General features: G+C 36.3%; 1 protein-coding gene across 4 annotated transcripts in view; it reads left to right on the top strand.

Annotated features, from left to right (window-relative positions):
• CD200R1 (CD200 receptor 1) overlaps positions 1–19,454 on the top strand; it is a 56,971-nt gene that overhangs the window by 17,638 nt on the left and 19,879 nt on the right. For 3 of the 4 annotated variants that reach the window (XM_008535147.2, XM_008535146.2, XM_070581963.1), the window contains one exon: positions 2,207–2,524. In XM_008535147.2, coding sequence (XP_008533369.1) covers positions 2,458–2,524 — 67 coding nt within the window. In that variant the 5' untranslated portion in view covers positions 2,207–2,457. Of the gene's footprint in view, positions 1–2,206; positions 2,525–19,454 lie in introns of those variants that run through there. The other variant, XM_070581964.1, reaches the window with a different exon arrangement.

The raw sequence follows: 19,454 nt of genomic DNA on the forward strand, positions 1-19,454 counted from the left end.
TGGTTGTACTGAAGAGAAGTTGGGAGACTGGTAGAGTAAAAGGTTTGGGTTTTTGTTTTGAGCTATACCATTCTCTTGATCCTATCTTGCTCTTCTGCTCTGTTTTTTAGGTCCCTCTGCTCAAGGGGCACAGTTAAGGAGAATCTGGGGCCTTTAGATTTTTCAGAGAGGTACATTTACTAGACAAGCACATTTTTCTTTTATTATATTGACTTTCATGGCACATCTTTGATGGATGATTATGCTAACAAACTCTTGGTCCCTTTATTGTTTCTCCAAATACTTGCTCCCCATAAGAGGTAAAGGGGGGAGATGGGAGGTTGGGGGAGTGGAGTTTGGGGTGGAGGAGATAAAGGAAGGGGGATGAAGTCTCATCCTGCCAAATCTACTTTGAGAATTCTATGGTTTTTGACACTATTCTCTTGACTCAAACTGCTGATTGTAGATTGTGGTCTGACCTGAGAAAGCGCATGGGAGTGAGTCTATGAAAGTTGCTGTCTGACATTTCAAACCAGAGGAATTAAGTGGAGAGAACACAGGGCTAGTGACATGAGCCATGAGTTTTACTCCCAGCTGTGTCACCAAGTTGCTTTGAGACCTAGGCAGGCCATTTAGCCCTTCCGTGCTTTAGTTTTGGCTCTGTCGTTGAAGAGGCATTAAAATAAATAATCATCAAGAATTTTTGATGACATGAAAAAATGCTCATGTCAATACAATACTAAGTGGAAAAAACAGGTTGCGCACCCGATTAAGAAACTTGTCTCGTATCATCGGACTAGTAATTGCCCTGCAGAGACTCAACCTTAGGTCTGTCTGTCATCAAAACCCATGGTCTTAACCAGTACAGACCTTAACCTTTACGTGGTGGAAACCAGACTGTTATATTTTAAATGAGATTTCATCACTGATTTTTCTGACACCTGGTAAAACATTAACCAGGAGAGGCATTGTTTTTGCTGTAGTCCACCATTGTCACTGAGCTCACGTCCTCAAGTATTTCATGCTCTCAGTTACCTGATTTCTGTCGTAATCAAACTGGTTCACTGGAAGGAAAGCTTGAGGAGGGGAAGGGGAAAATATATATAGTTTATGTTTGGCTGGGGGAAAATGGAACTGCTAACTTAAAAGAAAAAAAAGGCATGTGTTTAATCTTTTTCCTGTTTGCAATGTTTTCTTCCCCTTCATGGAGAGTCTTGCCTTGGGTAGGAAATTCTTAGCACGCAGAGGATTTCTTTCCTCCCAAACATAAATAAATGCATATGAACTAGCCACATTAAGGCAGAGGTTTTACAGTAAGTCTGAATTCCAGATGTGTAACAACTAAAGATGAGTGTTTATTTGTAATTTGGTTGAAATGACCACTCTAGCTCTTCAACGGTGAAACTGAACGGAAATAAGTACCAAACTGTGATAGACAGAATAATGCCTCCCAAGATGTCCACGTCCAATCTCTGAAATTCTTAAATAGGTAATCTTACATGGGAAATGGGACTTTGCAGATGTGATTAAATCAAGGATTTTGAGATGGGGAGATTATCCTGAATTGTCTGAGTGGTCCAATATAATCACAAGGTTCTTTGTAAGAGGGAAGCAGGGAGATTACAGTCAGAGAAGGAAATGTGATAACAGAACAGAGGTGGGAATTATGCAGCCACAAGCCAAGGAACGATGGTGCCCTCTAGAAGCTGCAAAAGGCAACAAATGAATTTTTTCCATGTGTCCAGAATGAACACAGCCCTGCAGACACCTTGATTTTAGCCCAGTAAGATCCATTTTGGTCTTCTGACCTCTAGAACTGTAAGATAACTTTGTGTTATTTTAAGCCACTGGGTGGTAATTTGTTACAGTAGCAATAGGAAAGTCATACACTTATGATGCTTCTAGAGTTGTAGACTTGGTAGATAGTAATTTCACATAAGAATTTCAAGGGAAAATATTTTATTCCAAACTTTATTATTGAGGCTGTCCACCTTTTCAAATTGGAGAAAGCTTCTAAAAGCTATCACGACTGGGAAATTTAAAGGGATGGGCTAAAAATAGAGAAATATCTTGTTTTACTTTTTAAATCCAAGGTTAGACGAACCCATTTATCTTGGGCACATTCAATGCTTTACTGTAAAGTTTATCTGTGTGCCACAGAAGTGAGAGGAGGACCAATGAGCTGAAAGATAACTCAATCAATCCGCTTCCTCCGTCTCTGCTTCAGCGCTTCATACAGGAAATCTATTGCTGTGTCAAGTTCCAGAGAAGAGTTTCTTCTGTTCCAAGTTACTAATCAGGCTAAAACACATAGAGTTGAAGGAAGAGGCCAGGAGGAAAGGAGTTCCCGCTGCCGATTGGCTCAGAGGATCTGGCACTCAGAAGTCGACCAGAGAGAGCCTCACCATGTCCACAGCTCCTTCTCTACCTGTGTGGAGGAAAACTTCTAAGTGAAGGGCAGGAAACAAGAGACCAGAAATGCTCTGCACTTGGAGAACTTCTGACCTGCGGCTGCTATTGACTTTGATTGTCTTCTTAGTGGTTGGTAAGTGGAAATTCTCTTCGGGAGAGCGACAAGAGAATGACTGGGGAGAAGCCCGGTCTCAGCTTTTCCTGAGCTTTCTTTGCCTTTCTTATGAGGCAATGCAAAATAATTGCAATCATAGATAGGAGGGAGGGGGCCTACTCCCAGATGTATTTCACTTTTTTATCTGTATTTTCCTCTTTGTCTTACTTATTTTACTTTGTATCCTCCTACAGTATACATATCTCTATAATTTGCCTCGCTTTCCACTTCCTCATTTCCCCTCCTCCCTCTTTTGAATGAGGCAGAATAAATTAAATCATGTCAAGTAGTGATCCAAGTCATCTGGGTTCTCTTTATCTTCTTCCTCCTTTAAAGAAAATTTAAATAATAATCCCAACCCATTTAGGTCTGTATTGTTAACGGAATAGATTAGGAAATTTAATTGCTTTCTGTCACTTTCTACGACCAGGTGCTTTTAAAATATAATACACTCACAGTTTGGTGGTGCATCTGTGTTGTATGACTGTATTTATCTTTAAGATGTGTAGGCTGTAAAAGACACTTTCTGGGTTAGAGGGCACACTCTTTAACCTCTAGGTTCCTGTAGGAGTTGTAGAGAATTTGGGGCTATTGTGGGTTGTCCAGGTTTTACTATAGAGACCTGGTAGGAGCTGACGTGGGAGGGAGTTTTCAGGTTTCACTTTTAGTAGGTGGGAGCAGCTGCAAGGAAACAGTGTAGCTGGATTTAAATTTTATAATTTGATAATTGAAAGAAGAAAATGTTTTTTCCCTTCATAGGAATGACTTTAAAATATTGCCTATCTTCCAGCCAAAAAATCTGTTTTCCACATGGCAGTCTTACCGGTGAGCACACATAAAATAGCCATACTGTACTGCTGTACCTTTCTAGGCAGGATTTCCACATCCCTTTCTCCTTTGATCTGCACAGCAGCCCAGTGAAGCAGGGGTGGGGGACATGTCTTCCTTTGACAAAGGCAGAAGCTGGGGCTTAGAGAGATGAAATGATTTGTCCAGCACTACTGGTACATTGCAGAGTCCCACCCGGCCACGTCTGTGCATCGCTGAACATTTGAATGGGCAATTTTCCTCAATATTTAGCCATTGTGATTTTCGCTTAAGAGTACCACGGTTTCTTACACCACTGGGTTATGAACCTAATGGACTATTTACTTACTTAAAAAAAATATCAAGTGATCTGAATCTTTCAATAGTTAAGATCTTTGTGTGCAAACTCCTAGAGAAAGCTGTGCAAGACCCAGCTTGGCAGGGAAGCTAAGTAGGCAAGAAGCTATTTATGTCAAGTTGCACTATGACTTTTGGGTAAAGGGAAAAAAAAAATCAAGATTAAAACACAACAGATAATTTTGAATTTTAGTGGTTTAAAGGTTTGAATTTTACAACTATTTCTGAACACAACTAGGAGATACTACATATACCAAATGTCTGAAGTTAAGGCTTATACAATTATAAATTTATCAAAATGTTTAGAATCAAGATACAAAAAAGCGAATTAATTTAACTTTACATGCAAAGACTTGGCATTATAAATTCACCACGAAATAATTCAGAAAAATAAGCAAATTATGCGGGCATGAACTTATTTCTTTATTACTAATACTGCTTTGTTATTAACACTGCCAAACAGAAATGACTCACCTCATTATACAAAATAAATTCACAAAGGAGCAAGAGAGCTAATGACTTCAAGGTAAAACATAGCATTTAAAAAAATCTATTTACTTTTCTGTTTACTTATTTGCTTATAAATTCAAGCAATGTGCTATTTAGTAAGCCAAGTTTATTAAGAAAATAATATCTGAGAGGAAAAATTAAAACAACCTAAGTCATCCACTGCAGAGCAAAGCTCTACAGATCTGTGTCGGGTCCCCTTCCCTCATCCCCGTTCACCCTGTGCCCCTTCTTCCTCCTTATTTTAGCCTATTGCCTTCTAGATTTCTTTTTCTTGAATTCAAATTAAATTTTGCTATTCCGATCAATATGATTCTACCTTTTATAAAAGTCACTGATATTGAGATTATGAGTTCCTGAAAAAGAATCCTCCACACTTTTCTTTCTTTTGGCTAATTTTTACCATTATCCTCATCTTCCACTAGGGGGCAGGCAGTAACAATCAGAGGAGAGAAGACAGGGGTGTTTGGTAGCCTCAGCAGGTTTGCAAAAGATGGAAAAAGAAATTAAAAGCAATTGCTAAAAAGAAGGGGTTTGTTCTCATAGTTTCAGTTCTATCTTCCTTTTCTAGTTTTTGATAGTTGTGAATTTACATATTATAACAAATTTTAGGTATGTTTTCCTCTAAACATCCATGCTTAAGCAATCAGTAAATTAATCAAAAGTTTTTATTAAGTCTTTATAAGTGTGTATGCAGGGGGTGTGTGTATGTGTGTGTGAATAGTGCCTAAAAGTTATCAGCAATCTAAATTAGGGAGATCAAGCTAAGATGAAACAATTGGAGAACATTTTAAATCAGTCAGTCTTGAAATTGTCTATGAATCCAGTGAAAATCCAAAGATGAGAGAAATTATGGTGGTTTGGAGTTGTTGAGGACTTATGGAGGAGATGGGTCTTGAATGATGGTTTGGACCAATGGGGAAAGGCAGAAACATAAATTGGGAGGAGGGGATGCACAGCACAAACAAAGGCAAGGTAGTTTGGGGAAAGAAAGAACTCTAGCTCGAGGGAACAGAGTTTGTGTGTTATATGGATTGTAGGACCTATGGCTGAATTTCTAGGGTTCTCAATAGCTAAACAGAGGAATGTGGATACAGTGCAGCAGGCACTGAGGAGCCATCTGTTGTTTTATGAATAGGAAAGTAATATAGTAAAGCAATATCTTTGGAGAATACTGTGGCAGCAGTATCCCATTGAGTGAGAGTTGCAAGTGGTAGAAGATTTATTTTGAAGCAGGAGTCAAGAGCTCCTACCTTTGGGTTTCCATTTTAGGAAGTTGTGTGACATCGCTGAGAGACATCGGTGGCTACAGAGGAAGGTGTTAAATCCAGTACAGGGAGGGAGGGTCCCTAGGAGGGAGATTCCTACAGGAACTTGGAAGTATAGCACAATCCAGGATTTATGAATCATTCATGGAGTGGAGGATCTCACAAACAGAGTACTCATAGAGATAGAAATAGGAGAATCAGCACTAGAGATTTTTGGATTTGGATACAAGAGATAATTATCTCTTTCCTCTCTGTAACGGAGAGCAAGATCTGAGAAGAGATGGGAAGAGAGACAAGCTGGGATATAATTGGAATGCTTACCCTTTAATAGGAGGAGGGAAACTCTTCTGAAATTGAGGAGTGAGATAGAGGGATGCTAATAGGTTGATGATAAAAATAAGGAGATGGGAACAAATGAGAGAGTCCCACAGTAGATAAATTGCCTCCTAATAAGATCATGAGTGTTTCAGTTAATGATGCTAGTTAATAAAATAACTCAGTTGTCATTTGGTTTTATGTTGTACCTGGAAAAATCAATCTGCCCAGTGATTAAAATGCAGTAACCATTGATATATTTTTGCCTCGTCTTCTTTGTTATCACTGAGACACTGGGATTAGGGAGCAGGTCTGTGGTGATAAAATAGCTTTGGACTGTGCTGTGTGAGCTAATAGCTCCTAAGAATCAAATCCACAACCATTACTTTTTTTATCATTATTAAATTTTATATATATATATATATATATATATCAAAACTCATATAAGTGTTATAATCGGCTCATTATTTCCAGGAAGAAACAGCATTGTTCATGCATTAACACTGAGCAAACAATTTCAAAGTTTTCTTAGCTACAATTTATATGTCTTGTCTGTCCAGAAAACCTAGAAACCATCCTAAGAACAAAATCCTATTTGTGTTTAAGGAAAGCAGCATAGAAAAGTCCCAGAAACAGGACTAGAAGGTTTTAGAAGCAAATCATTTTCTTGAAAGATCTCTGTTCCTTTGAGGTGTTGATGCTGTTCCAGGTTCTCCAAGAATCAGACTCTGAGACAGACTTTTGAGTAGAGTATGTTTATTTGGGAGGACTGTTGGAAGAAACACCTGGAAGGAAGGGTAGTGTCGTAGAGGGAAAAGTCCATCTGCAATCTTAACCACTGACACCCTCATTTGACCCTCATGTGGAGCCGTGGAGTTAGAATGACCCTAGAGAGGCCCTGCAATGAATCAAAATGGCTGGGCCTTAATACCTCCATCTCAATCAGTCGTTGGATGTGGACTGCCCAGAGAAGGGTCTCACTTTGGGCAAAGTCACTGAGGCCATCCCTGAAGATGCTGAGAACTGAAGGCTGTGTGCTGACAGTGCTCCTAGTAGCAGGAGCAAAGAGTCATTCCTTGAAGAGGATTCTGGGCACAGATACTATGTCCACCATAGCTGCCATTTCCAATGGTCTTCGTTCCTTTCTGAATTTCTGAGTTTCTGTCTGGTATTATTTCCCTTTAACTTAAATAATTCCTTTTATCATCACTAGTAGTATAGGTCTGCTGATGAGGAGTTCTCTCAGTTTCCTTTTATCTGAATATGCTTCATTCTTGAAGCATGCTTTTGCTGGATATAGAATTCTGGGTTGATTTTTTTTTCTTTCATCATTTTAACATGTTGTTTCACCATTTCTGATGAGAAGTCAGCAGACACTCAAATTATTGTTTCCCTGAATATTATCTGTCACTTTTCTTTGGTTTATTTCAAAATTTTCTCTTTATTCTTGGTTTTCAGCACATATAATGTCTTCTATGTATTATTATTTTCATATTTATCCTTCTTGGGATTACTGAGATTCTTGAATCTGTAAACTTATACTTTTCAGCAAATTTTGAGAAATTTTCAATTGCTATTTCTTCAAATATTTTTTTTCTGCCAACTTTGTCTCTCCTCTTCTTCTAGAACTCCCATTACACATATGTTTGAAGAACTTTTTTGCTGTTTCACAGCAGGTCCTTGTGGCCATTATGTGTTTTGCAATGTTTTTCTCTGTTCTTCAGATTGGATAATTTCTATTGATATATTTCAAGTTTGCCAACAATTTTCTCTCTCATCTCCATTCTTTTGTTCAGCCCATCCAGTGAATATTTTATTTCAGACATTGTATTTTCAACTTAGAATTTCCATGTATTTTTTAATTAGTTTCTTTTTCTCTGGTGAAATTTTTCTGTCTTTTCATTTGTATGAGCATATTTTTCTTTACATCACTCAGCATAGTTTAGTGTCTGCTTTAAGGTCCTAGTCTGATAATTCCAATATCTGGGTCACCTTGAGGTTTATCTCCCTTTAATTTTTTTCTCAAAAGAGTAGGCCATATTTTCCTTATTCCCTGTGTGTTGAGTAATTTGGATAGTCAATATTACATCATAGAGACTCTGGGTTCTATTACTCTGTTGATTTTTTTTTTTAGACATCATTTAACTTGGTTGGACTCAAACTGCAAACTCTATCTCTTGAACAGTGTCTTAAATCTCAGTTCTTTTACCTTTAGTAGTTGGCTTCAAGTGTGCCCTGCCATATATTGCCTAGTGTCAGCCAGAGACGTGCGTAGAGTTTACACACAGACTTTGGAACTCTCTCGCTGCCTCTCTCAATTTCCAGAGACCAAGGTTGCTCCAGAATCTGTCCTCTTGTTCTTCAGAAAACTGTGGGATTTCTATTAGAGTTCTAGCTGTCCAGTGTGGTGCCAACTGCAGCCTTCCCTGAGACTAAAAGTGGTAAAAATGGGAAAAAATGGGAACACACACACCCAACCCTGAGCCATTTCCTTCTTCCAAGGATTGACACCCCTCAAGAATCATCCTGCTTTTTTCACTCTCCAGTGGTTTCAGATAGTTGTTTTTATGTTTTATCCAGAATTTATAGTTGTTATCTGTGGAAGCTTACTTTGCCATAAAGGAAGTGGAACTTTCTTCAAATCCATGTTTCTTAATATCATTGTGCTTTTACCAACTGATATTGATTTGGTTGGTTATATTGTGTTGGACATTGAGATGGAGTGTATTATATTATTACACGCTTTTTTGCTTTCTAAATTTTATTCATGCATTCAATGTTTTGGTGCTTTTCACTTTTCTCAATAAAATCTCACTCAACTTTCCTGCAGTTTCTAGATTCTTATATATCTCTGTGTTGGGTTTAAAGGCCTGTCATGGGATATAATTCAACTACTAGCTGTGTCTTCTGTAAGAAATTGTTTACCCTCTTTAGATAGTAATTTCCTCATTTGTGAAATGAAGGACACACATGACATGATTGAGAAGTATAGAGCTTTCAGATAGGACGGACTTTAGAAACCTTCAAATTAAATCCTTTCATTTCATTCACGGGCAAATAAAGCCCAAGAGTGTTCAAGGAGTTACTAAAGATACTACCCAATATTTTAGTGGATGAGCTGAGCTTGAAACTCCTCCGTAATACTAAAAATAGAGGGGGAAAGAGATGTGGTAGGTATGTGTGGGAAAATAAGGTTTTCAGATGTGATGTACTTGAAATGACGACAGGCATTTAAGTGGGGAGAAATTTCACCTAAAGGGTTGAGATTCTTGTTTAGGAAAAATAAGTCAAAGCTAGAATATGGGTCAGGTATTCTGTCAGCCAGTAAGTAAAGGAGTGTGTCATGTGTCAGACACTGTGCTTCATGCTGGGGATACTTGAACAAGACAGACATAGATAAAGCTCTCATGGAGCTTAGAATCTGGTAGGAAAGATAGATATTTTAAAAAGTATTGCAAATAATTAAGTAATATATAAGTATGCAATGAGAAATAGAGGCTGAGAGAGAAATGTGTAATTGGTAAGTCTACTCAGGTCTGAGGGTCAGGGAAGACTTCCTGGTGGAAGTGATGATTAAGATAAAGAAAAGCAGAAAACACGTAGGCAAGAAGAGTTGAAGGAGCTAACATTCCAGACAGGAATGAAGAAGAGAGGGAGCTAAACTATGACTGAAGTGCTAAAACAAGGAGAAGTCAACTGTGTAGAGGACCCGTTGGTATTCTAGGGTAGGGGAGAATGATGAGAGAAGGCATAAAGAGAAAGGTGAGCAGGTGAGACTTTGGGGAATATATGCATTAATGTGCCTAAGGAGGAAGGCAGGCTTGCAGAGAAGACGGAGTAGGAGACAGACAGAGAAAAGCTTAGGGGTAGGGATAGAGGCTAAGGAAGGGGTTTTAGAAGGACAGAAAAGTGGTTTATAGCATCAAAATCTGACGAACAGTCCAGGAGCACAAGCACTGAAGAAAGGCCAAAAGCTTGACTATAAGGGGCTGGTGACCTTCAACATTGTGGTTTGAATGGAAGGGTGTACGAGCTACAAGATTGCTGCTATCAAGGAGAGCGTGGGTGTGGAGGAAATTGAGGCCGTGGGCACAGACCACTCATTCTGGAAGTTTGGCAGTAAAAAAGAGAGAAAAGATCATAGCTGGAAGGAGAAAGCAGCATCTAATTTTTTTTTTCTATCAACATAGGGGAAACCTGAGTGTGTACAAGGGGTATCATTTGAGAATATACAGTGATTGGGTAAAGGTATTTTTTCCAAACTGACTGTGTGTTTATGTAGCTTTTAGTTGTTTAGCATTTCTTTTCTTTTTCCTTTCTATTTGGTTAGTTTACCATGAAATGCTACCTTTTCTCAAAGGTTTATCTATTATGTAATATGAGAATATCTGGTTATAGGATCCATTTTGTGATATTGACAATCTTTTAAAAAAATGTTCAAGTAGTAAATATTGCTAGATTCAAAACAATGAAGTCTAGTTATTTTTATTGTCTAAAAAAATCATTCAATCTATCCTTCATTGGCTCCCTCTGAGATATTCCCCAGGGGTTGTTCTAAACCAGTAATTAAGCTAGTTGCCAACAGAGTTGCCTGTAGAGCCTAAAATATTGGAGATAATGTGGTGCCATCTCAAGCCTACTTAATGAGACCTTTCAGGGATTAGAGTCTGGGAATCTGGACTGTCACAAATCTTTGCAGGTGGTTCTGATGGGAGCCAGGATCAAGAAGACTGCCCTAGGTCTTTCTTCATAGCCCAAACCATTCCTATTGTCCCTCATACTCAGCAGATGGCTGCTCACTCTCTGATTTACCCATCAGCCAGTGTGGACTTCTTTAGCTTGCCCAGATGATGAGGTTTCTGAGGGCAGAGACCTTGCCTCATTCATCTTACTGTCCTCAGACCTCTGCATAGCTACCTGACGCTGAGTAGATGTACTCAAAAATGTCAACCTGAACTTCCTCAAAATGTCCCTCGTGTCTGTAACCACTCTTGCCTTTTCTCCTTCTCTCTCAGAGACTAAGTGTGTCTTTTCAAAAGCAAATCTCCACTTTGCTTTTTCTCATCTCCTCCCATCACCTCTAAGATCCTGTTTTACCAGTTAGCCTCCTTCATTCTTGTAACTTCTAGCTCTCCCTCTTTCTATCTACACATATGCTGTGCTCTCCTCTATTCTTAAATACTGTCACTGTCCTCTTAGCTCTAGATATTGTCCCATCTCTCTCTTTCTGGTTTGATGTGAAAGGATAAAGGCACTGTCTCATTCTCCCATATTTTCAAGGTCAAAATTCTTGAACGAATAAGTCTCCATTTGTTGACAATCGCTTCTGCTCAGTTCTTTTCAGTCTTGGTCCTGTTCCTCCCTCTGTACTAACGCTGCCCTCTGACAGCTCCTGAAGGTCTCTGACTACCTTCTTGTTAGTAAATCATAAAGCCTCTTAGTCCTTACTTTAAGACTCTTCCCACATGATTTGATCTTGATTATTTCTGTTTTGAAATCTCCTCTTTCCCCGGTTTAAGACATTGCATCTATTTTCTACTTTCCTTCATCATTTTTGCTAACTTCACTTCCTCTAACAGATCCCTAATTATAAATATTTTCAAGACTTGGGTTTTGGCCTCTTCTCTAATTTCCACATCTGAGACTGCAATTTGGCAGCCCATGGGCTACATCAGGCTTGCAGACACTTTTAGTTGGCTCATGTAATATTTTTAAAAATTTGAATTAGTTGCCGATATTTTAAAGTTGGGAGAGTTTACTGAAAACCCCTGACCTAGAGTCTAGGGTTGCTGTGAGGATTAAGTTACATCACATATAAAGCACTTATCACTATGTCTTAATTTTACAAACATTCAAAAGACGGCACCTTAATTATCATTTTGCAGTTTTCAAAGCTCTTTCATAGATATTATTTCATAACTTATTTAATTAGCCCTACAGATCAACTATTTTATGCTTGGTTTTTTTGGTTGTTTCCAGTTTTTTGGAATTAAAAACTATGCTGGAATTAAAAGCCTAGTATGTATATCTTTGTGTATTTTACGTGTGGATATTCACTATCTGCCCATTGAACGTGCTATCCCTTGTGATCACTGATACACATGTATATGACATCTTCCATGGGCCAGGGAACAAATCTGTCTCCATTAACTAGTTTTGGACTATGTGATGGTAACTGCCTCAAAAAAAATTAGGCCAACGATATGTTTGTATTAGCATTGTGTCTTAACAAACTGATGCACATTGTGATTATGCTTAAAAAAAAAATTAGGCCCAGCAACATGGCTTTTATTAGCACTGTGTCCTGGCCAACTGATACAGACTTTGTGATTATATTGCACTGGAAACTAGGATCAAATTTATTATTCACCATAATTCTTTTTGCTTTCTAAATTTTATCCATCCACTGAATTCATTATTGAATTCTTGTGTTTTGGAGCTTGTTACTTTTCTTAAACATTTCTCACTTTTCCTTTTTATAAACTGTTTGCATCTTTTGCTTTTCTCTCCGTTGTATCTGAAGGGGATAATTATAGTTACTAGTTAAGTCACTGTTAACATATTAATCTACTTTTTTGTTGGCCTATTCATATCTTTTGCCCATTTTTTCATTTGGCTTGTCCATCTCTTTTTTTATGGGTCTATGTGTTTTCTGCATATTTTTTGGAGTAAATTAGCCTTTTGTTTATCATAATGTAAAAAGTAAAAAAACACAGGGAGTGATTATCTCAAAGGATAATGGCCACCTTTACAGTAAAGGTTGGAGGGATAATTGGGGAAAAACCGACAATAGTCTATTTCTTAACTTACTTACATAGTATTCACTGTATAATTGTTCTTTGAAATGTACATATACACTCTGAAATATATATTAAAGATATATATTAAATATAGATATATATTATGTGTTACTAAAAAGAAGATTAAACTAATAAGTACAAAGAAACACAAGAAGTACAATTAGTACTTACATATATATATTTTTAATTTTTCTATATTAGTCTTTGCTAAAATCTTGGGCTTCCATCCAATATTTTATTTACTGAACACCTAATTAGATGTTGTCCGCTGCTAAATTAATGTCTTTAAAAATGTAAATTTCATAAATTAAATGAAAGAACATGAAATATATGCTGTGATAGTAGGATCAAATGTTCATATTGTTATGTTAAAAAAATATGTAAGTACTAATTGTACTACGTGTGTTTCTTTGTACTTATTATTTTAATTTTATTTTATATTAACATATATAATATATATTTCAGAGTGTATGATATCTGCACATTTTGAAGAACAATTATACAGTGAATATCTATGTAAGTTAAGAAATAGACTATTGCCAGTTTTTCCCCAAATATACCTCCAACCTTTGCTCTGAAGGTAGCCATTATCTTTTGAGATAATCACTTCCTGTTTTTCTTTACATTTTACCATGTATGTATGCAGCCCCTGTCAATAAAATTTATTTTGCCTTGTTTTGTATTGTGCATAGATGGAATCATACTGGGTATATTATTTTATAACTGCTTTCATTTACCCAATATTATATTCGAGGTTTATCCGTGTTTAAGTCTGTAGCTGTAGTTCATTAATATAGATAATTTTCATCCTAAAATTTCAAGTGTTTGAAAAATAGTTTTCTTCCCTGGAAAAATTCTGGTGCAGAAATAACAAACATGATTTAAAACAAGAAATCTCATATTTTGCATTTCCGTTTTTTTCCTTTTTGGAAGCAAAGATTCATGGTAATTGAAATATTAAGATATGAGATGTATGAAGGAGAAAGTATTAATTCTAAAAACACATTGTATTTCATATTGCTAAAACAGCAAACATTTATTTTTCTTTTCTGTTCGCCTTCTGTAGGAAAATATATTTGTCTCAGGAAGGAAAAATCCTGAAACCAGTTTGCGAAAGCAGCATAATAGCATAATCTCTTTTTGGCCCTGGTCTCTCGTCAGGTCTTGGTACTCCCCTTAGTCCCACTAGGCACATGTCCTCTGCACATAGTAGTGCTTTTCTTTGGAATGTTCTTCCCTCTGTCTCCTGTCCTCTCCTCTCTTGCTTATTAGCAGCTTCTTGTCCATTGGATCTTGTATTAATTACCTCTTGCTGCCTAATAAATTACCCCCAAACGAATATTTATTTTCTTAAGTGACATAAGAATGAAAGAGAGACAGCACACCAGGACAGAAGCCACAATCTTTTTATAACTAACTCCTGGCAGTGACATCCATCATTTCTGCTGTGTTCTGTTTGTTAAGTGTGTTAGGAAGTCCAGCCCACATTTAAGAGGAGGGGATTTTCCAAAGACATGAATACTGGGAAGGGAGAACATTGGGAACCATCTTAGGGGCTGCCCACTGCCTCAAAACTAAGATGAGTTGCTTGTGGTACATTTTCCATACTTTTCACTTATTGCTATTACAATTTCATGTAATTATTTGATTATTTGGTTAATGTCTATTGTCCCCAGAAGATTGAAAGCTCCTTGATAAATAGGCATTTGTTGAGTGCCTAGCTGTTGTAATTGAATAAATGAATGTTGCTACAGCTTCCAATTTTCCCCTACCAGTCCAGAAACACTAATATACCTGATAGGGAGTCACTCGGGTGCCATTTGAATGAAACCTACTGGTGAGAGACTGATCATAATCTTAAAAGGCAGAAAAGAAAATACTTCCTTTACTTCCAAAATTTATCGTAAAATTAGTGTGGCAGTCTTCAGGTAGCTTTAGTAAAGAAAAAGATCACATGAGTTTCTTATTCCAACCATTCCTGTTTGTTATTTAGAAATAATAGCATTGGGGAGCAAACTGGTGATGCTTTTAATTATTCCTCCAGGGTGATACTGCTTTTTACTTATGTATCAGAAATAAAATTGTAATTTAGGCTCCCTCCTCCAAAAGTTACAAAATTCACGGATTTTCTGGCTCACTAATATGAATTTCCACTAGTTCCCAGATCACAATGAGAAAAGCGCTGCATTAGAGGCAGAAATATAATTAGCCTATTTGGGTGACAAGTCATCTTATTTTCAGGACCCCTAAAAAAGGGAGACAATTTAATTCTCCAACTTCTTGCTTGAATCCATTCATTACTCTAAAAACTGTCAGGAAATGATACTTTTATGTCTAACCTACATTCACAATATGCAGTTTTATAAAATGCAGTACAAACATTCACTAACTAAAACGTTAAGGTTGATATTTTAAGCTTTCTGGAGCCAGAAGATTGATAGTAAAGTTTTTTATATTGTATTGACTTCTCCATACTGTTAATTAGAAAAAGTTATGTGCTTTGTGTAGCTAAATAAAGGTTGCTCTGGCAATGTAATTTGAATTTCCTGGTCTTTGTGTGAGTACGATCTCACTCTCAAAGTTGCAGTCATTTTAAATGAAACCTTGAATCTTAAGGGGAGGCGGACTGTGTCATTCTAACCAGGTTTAATACCTCAGTCGCTAATGTGCTTTGAATCCCTTTTATGAGTTATTCCTTGCTTGTTAAGTAAGAATGATAGTCTATGTTTTGCAGAGGAGAAAACTAGATCATATAAATTTTTTTAATTTTCTAAAATGATTCAGGAAAGAAGCAGAGTAAGAAATAAAACTCATGTCTCATATTTTCCAGTCATTGCTTACTCCACAATGGTCCAGCCCTGTATTTATTATAATAACTTGCAGAGTTTCGAAGCTTAAAAACATGAAATGCCAAATGAAGAATGAAATAATTCTATTATTTGGTTTTCCTTGTGCAAAATATCAGGGTATTTCCACAGATTTCAATGTATTGAAATATATTTCAATGTATTCTGTGTTCTGTTTTTTTAAAAAGTAGTAAATTCACTAAATGTTAAATGACAATGAAGATGACAGATGAAGATGTAAAGACCATTATAAGCAATAAGAATGACTTTGAATTACTTCAGTGCTAGCACAGAGGCCTCAAGTCTTGTAGAGAAATGTCAAAAGAAATTTAAAAATAGAACTATTCTACATTATTGACTTTTGCAGCTATATCTTACTAGATCATAATCATCTTACTCGAGCATAATCAAATATTTTAGGCTAAAGTTTTGCCCCAATTTAAGGATTCTTTTAGCTTAAAATTCATTTATAAGACTTCTTATTACTTTGTTTGTATTCTCCCAGAAAATCTGCAAATGAATGAAAGGGCAGGAAATCTAATTTTTTTTGTTTCCCATTCCAACACTTTAGAAATAAGAAATAAATCTTAGCAACTATATTGACTACTGAAGTATGACATAATCCATGTTCTCTTTTGGTTAATAACAATGACTAAATCAGGGGTTTTTATTGGGAATGGTGAAATATCAGAAATACCTATCTCTAACTTTTTAAGTCAGGAGAGCGCAACAGAGCACAGGATTTTTAAAATAGATAAAAACTGTTTAACATCACAAGAAAACCATGTGCTATTTCTGAGAGCCTTTTTTCCCTTTGCTGGAGGAAGCCTTTGGCGTTCGCATCTGCACAGTCATGCCTATACGGTGTCTTTTGCGTGGGTGGTGTATGCTTGCTCAGGCATATGACAATGATGATTTGGGAAAGAAAACTTCTGGTGCTCAAAATGAGTAAGAGGTTTCATTAGTAGTAAAATCACAAAACAATCTTACTTCTGCTGATGATTTTGACTTAGATGGAAAAAGTTTTCTCTTTAAACATTATTTTCAGTGTCAAGGGTTCTCTGTATTTTGTTTTGTGTTTATTTGTGTGGCTGCATATTCTAATGTTATGTGTGTTAAAAGCTGATGTTTCTGGTATTATTTTTAATTAAATTGAGGGATAATTTATGTACAATTAACTGCATCCATTTAAAAGGTACAATTGGATGAATTTTGACAGTTGTATATACCTGTGAATCATCCTCGCAAACAAGATACAGAACATTTCCATCATTCCCAAAATATTCCTTCATGGATATTTACAGCCCATCATTGATTTCATCCCCATCTGCAGCTTCTCAATTGTTACAGAAAAGATTACCAGGTTTTGATTAAGGCTGTTGAATCTATAGACCAATTTGAGGAGAATTGACCTCTTAACAATATTAGTCATTCTGTCCAAGAATAAGGTATTCATCTCCATCTATATAAAATTTACCTCAGTAATGTTTTGTAGTTTTCCGTGGATAGGCCTTGCACATCTTTCATTAAATTTATTCCTAAGTTTTCTTTTCTCGTGCGCTGTTGTAAATGGAATTTTCAAAATTTCATTTTCCAATTGTTTGTTGCTAGTATATAAAAATATAATTATTTAAAATATTATTAGCATTTTATACTATGACCTTGTTAAATTCAATTAGATCAGGGAGCTGTTTTTATAGACGCCTAACAATCGTATCATCTGCCAGTAGGGACCATTTTATTTCTTTGTTTCTGATCTATATGCCTTTTTTCCTCTTGCTTTGTTGCAATGTCTAGGAGCTCTAGTACAACATTGAAACATCCTGATTTTGGAGGGATATATTCCCTTATTAAGTAAAATATTAGCTGTGAGATTTTCATAGATGCCCTCTAGCAGTTTGAGGAAGTTTCTTTCTATTCCTAGAGTTTTAAAAATCATGAATAAATGTTGAATTTTGTCAAACACTTTTTCAACATTTGTTGAATTGATCATATATTTTTGCTCTTCTATTCTCTTAACGTGGTGAATTTCATCTGTTTTTGAATGGTCAGTCAACTTGCAGTCCTGGGAGAAACCTTATGTGATAATGCTGTATTAGTCTTTTTATATTTATTATTATTATTATTTTATATTTATTATTTTTTATAGTGCTAGATTTGTTTTGCTAATCTTTTGTGAAAAATCTTTGTGTTTTATGTTTGTAAGGGTTACTGGTCTGTTGTTTTTCTTATTTGTAATGTGCATATCTGGCTTTGGTATTTAGTTAATTCTACCTTATTAAATGAATAGGGAAGCGTTCCCTCCTTGTCTGTTTTCTGAAGGGGTTTGTGTGTAGAACTGATATTACTTCTTCCTTAAATGTTTGCTTCAAGTTTTCAGTTAAGCCAATTTGGTGGAAAGATGTTTATCAACGAATTCAATTTTTTAAATAGATTCAAGGCTCTTCAGATTATGTGATTAATCCCAAATGAACACTGAAAGCTGTGATTTTCAATGAATTTGTCCATTTCATCTAAGTTATTGAATTTGGTTAGCATAAAGTAGTTAATATTCTCTTACTATTCCTTTCATGAATGTAGTCTATATTAATGTCTCTTCTTTCATTCCTGGTGTTAGAGATGTGTACTCTCTCTGTTTTTTTCTTGATAAGTTAGCTATTGGTTTATAAATCTTAAAGATATTTTCAAAAAATCAGCTTTAGATTTTGTTAACTTTTGTCTTGCTTGTTTTCTATTTCGTGGAGTTTTGCTCTTACTTTTCTTTCTTTCTCTTTTGTTTTTAGCTTCTTTAGGTGGATTTTAGACATTTCTTCTTTCGTAATTAGTATTTAAAGCTATTAATTTTCCTGTAAGCATTGCTTTAGTTGTGTATCACAGATTTGGATATGTTGTATTTTTATTATCATTCAGTTCAAAATCTTCTCTAATTTCTTTATGGATTTCTTCTTCTTCTTCTTTTTTTGCTTGAGAGGATTGTCCCTGAGCTAACATCCATGCCAATCCTCCTGTATTTTGCATGTGGGTTGCCTTCACAGCATGGTGGCCAATGAGTGGTGTAGGTCCACACCCAGGAACCGAACCCTGGCCACCAAAGCAGAGCACACCGAACTTAACCACTAGGCCGTGGGTCCAGTCTCTGTGGATTTCTTCTTTGACCAAAGGCTTACCAAGAATCATGTTTGATTTCCAAATACTTAAGGTTTTCTTAACATTTTATTCTTTTTGGTTTCCAATTTAACTCCATTTTTGTTGGAGAACATTTTTTGTATAATTTTAGTTTTTAAGAGATTTTTTGAGACTTGCTTTATGGCCCAGAATATGGCTAAACTTAGTAAACCATTTGCACTTGCAAAGCAAGTGTATTCTGCCAATGTGAGTAGAGTGTTCGAAATATATCAATTAAATGGTTACTGTTGTTGATAGCTACGTTGGTGATTATCTATTGCTTTGTAATGAATTACTGCTAAACTTAGCAGCAGCTGGGCAATATGTATTTTAAAAGATAAAATACATCGTGAATTGATACTGATATTTTTTATTTTAAAGATTGGCACCTGCGCTAACATCTGTTGCTAATCTCTTTCTCTCTTTTTTTTCTTCTTCTCTCCAAAGCCCCACGGTACCTAGCTGTATATTCTAGCTGTGAGTGCTTCTGCTCGTGCTATGTGGGATGCTGCCTCAGCATGACCTGATGAGCAGTGCCATGTCTGCGCCCAGGATCCCAACCGGCGAAACCCTGGGCTGCTGAACCGGGGTGCGCGAACTTAACCACTCAGCCTTGGGGCCAGCCCTGATACTGATACTTTTGATTCAAATTTAGGACTCAGAGTTTTTACTTAAACTTGTTCATTTTACATCTGTATCTTTTCTCCCACACTGAAAAGTTGACTGACACCAACATAATAACTCTTTGATTTATCCCACAACACATATAGAATAATTTGAGAAGAATAATACCAGACACTAGAAAAATGCAATTATTGAAAATAGTTTAAGGTTTTTTTTAGAA

This window comes from Equus przewalskii, chromosome 18, assembly GCF_037783145.1.
Source record: "Equus przewalskii isolate Varuska chromosome 18, EquPr2, whole genome shotgun sequence".
Classification (NCBI taxonomy): Eukaryota; Metazoa; Chordata; class Mammalia; order Perissodactyla; family Equidae; genus Equus; species Equus przewalskii.